Source organism: Pinus tabuliformis, chromosome 9 (assembly GCF_031772625.1).
Source record: "Pinus tabuliformis cultivar Carrire ecotype Pingquan chromosome 9, CPIR1, whole genome shotgun sequence".
Taxonomy (NCBI): Eukaryota; Viridiplantae; Streptophyta; class Pinopsida; order Pinales; family Pinaceae; genus Pinus; species Pinus tabuliformis.
In genome coordinates, this window is record NC_142307.1 from 1274388982 (window position 1) to 1274396552 (window position 7571).

A 7571-nucleotide genomic window follows, 5' to 3' on the forward strand; every position below is an offset into this window, starting at 1 on the left:
TTTGGTTTAGGAGTCCCTTCAGTGGGTCGTAAGGTAATGCCTTGACCGCGATGTTGCACAGAGGCAAGTAAGATAACTCTGTCAGTAGCAAGGGTGTGACTGATGAAGAGAGGCAAGGAATATGTAAGAGAGGTTCCAACACTTTGAAGGGAGAGGAAGGTAGAGGTGAGTTCCAATTTGAAAGGGATCAATCCCAACTCGGCTAGGAACACACCACACAAAGGACATGCACAGCTTCCGGCGGAGCAGTCCACTTGGATGCGGTAGTCAGAACAACAAGGTAAGATAACACGAAAAACACTCACGGATCAGTTTGAGACGAGTGTGATAGTTGATATAGAAAGGTTCATGAGAAAGGTCTGACTAATGTCTGGAAGAGCAGTCGACACGGACAGTGAAAACATTAACAACATATGCAACACATTAGAAACAAGATTCATATAATTGCATACAAATCAATTCATATACAAGTATGTAAGTTAAACAACATATATCATTAAGGCAACTGGAATAGTCCAACTACAATAACAACATATGCATGAAAATGTGTTGGCTCTTATTATGAAAGAATTGTAAGTCACAATCATACAATACACCATGTAAACCCTACTAGCCCCAATAGTGGAACATTACAGCCACATCCGCCTGCTCCTCCAAAGAGATGTACTAGCTCTGTGCAGTGGAGAAGCCAAGGCGTGTTGCAATACTGTCCAAGCCTTCTTCAAGATAGTCTTAGTAGAAGCTTGGCTGACCAAAAGCCTATATAATGAGTTATGAGGGACTATTTATAGTAGAGAGTGAGGTGACCCTTGAAAATCCCCTTTGTGACCGTTCAACTACCCTCATGACTCTTCACCTACTATGACTGTTACATTCACTTTTGACAGTTGACATACACTTGACATGACTCAACATTACAATGCACATGTACCCATGTGAACAATGGCTTGAACAAGCCAAACTAGACATCACTATGACTTAGAAAACTATAGAAGTCCAACTGCTTGACATCCTCATGCTGATCAACAGTAGCATATTGGTGCCAAGATTGGTAGTCTCTGATAGTGTTCATATGTTTCATTGTGACATCCGTTTGGAACCTAAACCTTGCCTCCATGGCATCCGGGTACACTGCTTGGGCTCCTCTGTACAACTCATCTGAAAGCATGCACATCATTGTCCTCAATGTTTCCGAACCAGCAACATACTTGCGCGTGATGTCTGCATTGATAGGCAAGTCTGGACTAGTGGCGATGCGCATCAACTCGTCGAAGTACGAGTCAAGCTCCTGTTGGACCTGCTTCTTGGTCTTCTCTTGGGTGAGAGTCCCAAGTCATGTAATCGCATGTGTGTGCACCAAAACCTCCATGCTCTTGAATACTCATGCATGGGAAGCCTGTATTCCAGTGATGAGTTGCGGTAGGTCCTCATAGTTCTGGATCTAACTTCGGATACGTGCTTGCAGCTCAACCACATTGGCCCTTATCATCTTGGGTAAATGAAGTGGGGCTCCCTTGTACTTCATCATCCATGCCTGCATGTTGTCAATAGTAGCATGTATGTTCTTCAATATGTGAGCTCTTCTCACACATCGATGTTGCCATCCGTGAAGATGAACAATTGCTTGATGCATGGCACCGAACTTGGAGTACAAAGCTCACATGACTGTGTCCAAGGACAATACTTCATCTAGTATTTCCTTATTTAGTTCACCTTGGGTAGAAATTGTCACCAAGTCTCCTCCCTGGTTGGCCACCTGTAGTTCCTTCGCCATTCGCTCATTCTCAGCTATGAGGAAGCGAATACTGTAGCTAGTGGCTTTGGCATACACTTTAGTTGCATCGGCCAAAGTAGCTAGGTCCTTTTGCACATTGGTCACGATCACTTGTTCTTCAACTTGCACAGGGGATGTTCAGTCCTCTGGAGTTGGTACTATGTCAGGTTGCACAACTTTATGTTGAGATTCATCAAAGGATCTATTGCGCATCTCTGCTTCCGGCTGACCACCAAGGATCTCGGTGCCTCCTTGGTCATTCAAGACTTACTCATCATGTGGATGCATTGAAGCGAGCGAGTCGACCTCTTTGTGGTGAGCCATGAGGTCAGTGTCCTATTCCAATTATGGCTACTCTATGTCTGCATCCAACTGTTCAAGAGCATGTTCTATTGCATGAGCAAAGTCTTTCTCCTGCGAGGGCTCACCATGTTTTCCTAATGCCAGTTGTTCAAAAGAATCAAATACTTGTATGGCCGCTGCTTCTTCTATCTGCACGTGATGCGCCCCCTACTGAATCTACTATTGTTGCGCTTCCTTGTCATGTTCCCACAACTCTTGTTCTTTCCAAAGTTGTTCCCTCAGCTCATGCAACTCCTTCTTTGCTTCTTCCATTCACTTCTTATCCCTCTATCTTCACGCGATTCGCTTGTTGTGTTGCTGCCTCTTATGTTGAATAGCCATAGCTTCTTATTCTACAAGTGGATCTGCTCGAAGCAACTTTGTTCCTCCTCCATGCGGTCAACAATATTTCTCTTCCCTTTGTCATGCATAGTTATTCTTGGCTCTGCTACCTTTGCTGTTGCTGCTACTGATGCTACTATTGGTGTTCTCTGTGGTGCTGCTTCATGTTGCCATGCTAACCATTCTATGGCGAAACTTACATGTTCATTGGGTCTAGAGTAATGGTAAAAATATCTCCATGAGTCTTCCTCGGCCCAATGAAATGCCCCATGGATCTAATTGAACTGAAATCTCATGCGTGATCCTTCACAATGCAATGTGGGTCATACCGGTTGAAGCTTCGAAGGTCGAATGGGTACTTCATAATTTTTTCAGCTTCAATATTCACTTGCTTGATGCTCTGGATCTCGTATAACCCAATCCGCAACGGAAGAGTGGGCCAAGGTGCCTTCTTCTTCCACTACAACCTAGTTGTTAATCTTACTGAGATATGATACGCTACTTCTTGCATGAAAAGCACATCCAAAACAAACTTTGGCAGAACATGTAGAGGCTTCTTCGCACTGAACACTCAAATGAACGTGTCATCTAGTGAGGCATACCAATCTGCAATGCCTAACAATGCCTTCATTGCTTCTTCTGACATGCAGGGTGGATCCTGTTCGAATATCAACCTATACACTGGGGTGACAAGATGGTCGGACAGCCGTTTGATCACTCCTCTGGAGCTGCACTTAGAGAATAGCTTGAAATATGTGCTCACAAGAGTCTTCGCCGGTGACCATGCCCACTCTAAGCCCAGGAACTCATGTCAGGCACAAAATGCATCTAGAATATAGATGTACATGTAAATCTTTGCATGCATGGCTTCAGGTGACTGTCAAGCCTTCATGATTGCTCCTTCAGCTAATGAGCCAGTATGCTAGACCAGTTGCATGGTCTTCCTTCTCTATCCGATTGGTCCAGTACGACCAACCAACTCCGAGGGAAGGTCTCAGTGCTCGCTTGGCCACTCAGTCGACATGCGAATATGACCAAGTATTGGTATGACTTCCTTAATATCTTCGTCTTATAGATCCGATTAGGGGTCATCTTGAAACGAGTTGGCTCCTTTACCCAATCCTTCAGAATGTCTCTGGAGTGGCCTTTGTTGTTGGGCAAGATGAATAGAGGGGTCATGACAGTCATGAGCTCTTCCATCTGATATATCTCATCATAATATCGTGCCTAGAATGTTGCAAGCTTCTTTATTGCTGTTACAGATCTTTATAGACTGTTGTGAATGCCTCTTACATTCTACGATTTAATTTCTATTCCTGTTCGATGTGTTGATTTCTTAATCACGAATCCTTGGTTGATGCAAGGTTGTAACCTTGCCCCTACATATACCTTTAGCATTACCTTGAAAGTTGTACGCACCTAGATTGATGAATTAATGTAGTAAAGGGTTGAATATTTTATTCACACTCGGACACCAATATTTTGGGGCCATTGTCGGGGAGGCTAACAAGGTGCAAGACACAATTTGTATCAACCAGAGGATCAATCTCTCGTCTTAGGGAGGGAAGTGCTACCCTGCTCTAAGTCTTGAGCGTAGTGTTTTGATTTTTGTTGCTTTTATTGTTTTTGGGCCGAGTTGTTTTCTTCGGTTAGTTGTTTTGAATTTTTCTGCATTACTAAAACCCAATCTCTCATCCTGGGAGGGAATGGTCCTTTGATGCCATGCTCCAGGTCCCGAGCTGTAGATTTCCTTGTATGTGTGTTCTTTTCTTGTTTAGTTTCTTGTCCTGGGGAGGGAAGGGTCTTTTGACACCCTGCTCCAGGCCCTGAACCCTAGATCTCCTTTTAACCGTTTTCCTTTCTTGTTTGCTAAAAATCGATCTCTCATCCTGGGGAGGGAATGGTCTTTTGACACCCTACTCTAGGTCCTGAGCATAGTGACTTAATTTAGATATTTTCCTCTCACTGACTTGCATGAACAAAGATTCTAATAAAAGGGGCAGAGGAAGAGCCCCAAAGAAGGGAGGACAGGATTTGGGAAGGAATACTTATATCCAGAAAATCATTGCAAAAGCTGAATCAGAGGCATCTTCTTGTGCTGCTGTAAGGCCAGGTATTCAAACAAGATCTGAGGGACAATCTGTACAATAACCAGTGCTATCCACAGTACCCCCTGTTGATTCAACACAACAGACCCTTCTAGTAGTAGAAGAGGTATGCAACAGTATACTCGATAAAGGAGTACCGCTGCTGGTAATAGAGGAAGAAGAAGTTGCAAGCAGAAGATTTGAGGGATCAACCCATTCCAGTAGGGAAGAAGAAGTCATAGAGAAGGGGTTTGAAAAGTCAAGCCATTGTGACAGAGGGGAAGAAGTTGTAGGGGTACTTTTATCACCAAGGGATAAAGGGAGTGCTATTAAAGCAACTCAAACTCCTATGATAAAAACCCTTCCATTACTTCCTACAGAACCTGCTGAAATCCCCAGTGATTAGGATATTCATGGCACCTACAACCTCTACTATTGAGTTCCCAATTGGGGATCTTGGGACTGGCGCACAAACGAAGCCCATTCCTTTAACAACTTTACCTAGCTTTCATGGGCTGACTTCAGAAGATCCCGACACATTCCTGTTTGAATTTGATATTGTATGTCGGGGATATGACTATATAACGGATGCTCAAAAATTGAAAATATTCCCTGCTACACTAAAAGGGACAACCCTGTGATGGTTTATGGGTCTAGGAGGAAAGACTATCACCACATGGGATGAGATGAAAACCTCTTTCTTGGAGAAGTATGAGGACTATTGTAAATCTCGGGATATTAAGGAAGAACTTTTTAAGTTCATGTAGAAAGAATATGAGAACATGGAGGATTGTGTGGAATGGTTTAAGTACACGCTACAAAGATCAGGTCATTCTACCTTGGATAAGGACATTTTAAAAATTATCCTTCTTCGAGCCTTTCGAGAAGACTCTCTGGAGCTGTTAAACATAGTGGGGAAGGGAGACATATCAAATGAGGACTTCGATACCATCTGTGAGCTGTGCATTCAGTGCTTGAGGGGAGTTGCAAGGAATAAACAGGGAATTCGGTCAACAAAAGTATCTGGTGGAGGTGTCACGAAAGCAGAAATTGGAAATCTGTTGGATAACTTGAGGACTGATATCCTGAGTACCCTGTCTACACAAATGGACACACTCCAAGTAAAACAGAAATAGATGGAATTGGAAAGGACTATGGCCATATTTTGCTCAAAGTGCAGAAAGAAGCATCCACAAAGAGAATGCCCATTGAACTCCGTGGAGGAATGTGCAATCTGTGAGCTGAATCATGCAACAAGTTCATGCCCCTCCTTGCCAGGATTGAAAGTGGTTTTTCAAGGGACAGGCGAAGAGATGGAGCAACTGTACTTTATGGGATCCAAAAAGCCATGGCAACCTTAACCACCAACTAGAAATCAAGGTATGTTTCTGGATCCATCTCAGTATTTCAATAATTTTAATATGGGTCCTCAGTCCATGCCTTATCCACCTATGTGGCCCCAATATCAGCTTCCACCCTGGCAGCAGTGGGCTCCTCAAGCTAGTTTGAGTTCTTCGTGGGCTTCGAACTAGTGTGGACCCTCTCCACCTGGGCAATTTCCCTAGTCAATGCCACAACAACAACTCCATTTTCCCTCTAATATGTCTCCTAATAATCTACCTGTTCATCCTCAGCTTCCTATCCAACCCAATCCGAATCCTAACAATAAGGGAGCTCAGCAAGCTGACACCCTCAACCTACCTTCATACAACATCTCCACCGTAGAACTTTATGAGATGAATTTGAGATCTGGGCGGGTAGTAGATGCTCAACCCTCACCTGTTATCATTACACAAGTTCGCAGTGAGGCAAAAGAATCAGAAATAGTTGAGGAGGAATCGAACCAAGTTAGTAAAAATCAGACACCTCCTCAGCCGCTAATTACTCAAGAACACCGAGCTGAACCACCCTATCTGGAAAGATTGACCTTGAGTAAACAGATCCCTCAAGTTGAGTTTGACTTGTTAGGGGAGTTACAAAATTTGTTTGTTAAGATCCCCTTGTTACAATATATGAGGGACATACCTATATATGCAAAAACTCTCAGGGAATATTGTGCTAAGAAGCCTAAAAAGAAATCAAGGGACTCACTCACCATTCATGTGATGGGAAAGCTATTAGATTTTATGATGGGAAAGGCCATTCCTGTGAAATATGGGGATCCCAGGAACCCAATTCTAACCATGAAAATTAATGGAGTAGAAATTCCAAATGTGCTGGTAGATTTGGGTGCTGCCATAAATGTCATTACCGCTGAAACTATGCATGCACTAGATCTTCGAAACCTAAAACATACACCTGCTGTGGTAGAGATGGTAGATCAATCTACAGTCAAGCCGGTAGGAAATTTGGAAGATATCACAATCTCAGTCAATTCATGGCATTATCCTGTGGATTTCTTAGTGCTGCAAATGCAGTCCCCAGCTACTGGCCATCCCTTGATTCTGGGAAGACCGTGGATGGCAAATGTAGATGCTTATATTGGGTGTCGTTCTGGGCACATGGTTATCTCAAATGGGTAGGTTACTAAAAATTTGGTGTTATACCCTCCTGCAGAACCTAGCCCATCAGTGAAGCTAGCTGGCCGTAAGAAACCTTTACTAGAGAAAGAGTCGGAATCTGAAAATGAGGAATTAAGACCAATCCTTACTACAGCCCTGCAATGGTCATTGTTTCTCTACACCAAGAAAACTTCTCAGTGCTCATAGACTTCGTCAATGCATATGCAACATTCTTCAAAGTGTCCACCTTTACCAGCAACACCTTTTTGTCCTCAACAACATCCCTCACAAAGTGATATTGAACATCAATGTGATTTGTCTTTGAATGATAAGCAGAGTTCTTTGCCAAGAAAATTGCACTTTGGCTATCACAGTCTATCGTTATAGTTCATTGTAATAACCCCATACTTGAACACAATCTTTTCAACCAAACCACTTCTTTGCTTCAATGAGTGGCTTCCATGTATTATGCCTCTGTAGTTGAAAGTGCCACTACAAATTGTCTCTTTCTCATCCAACTGATTT

At 43.1% G+C, this 7571-nt stretch overlaps 1 protein-coding gene across 1 annotated transcript; it reads left to right on the forward strand.

Moving 5' to 3' along the window:
* The first annotated feature begins 6674 nt into the window (after positions 1–6674).
* Positions 6675–7067, forward strand: LOC149153201 (uncharacterized). Its single transcript, XM_089443733.1, has one exon. It carries the CDS (start codon positions 6675–6677, stop codon positions 7065–7067), a length of 393 nt encoding a protein of 130 aa, XP_089299859.1.
* The last annotated feature ends 504 nt before the right edge of the window (positions 7068–7571 follow it).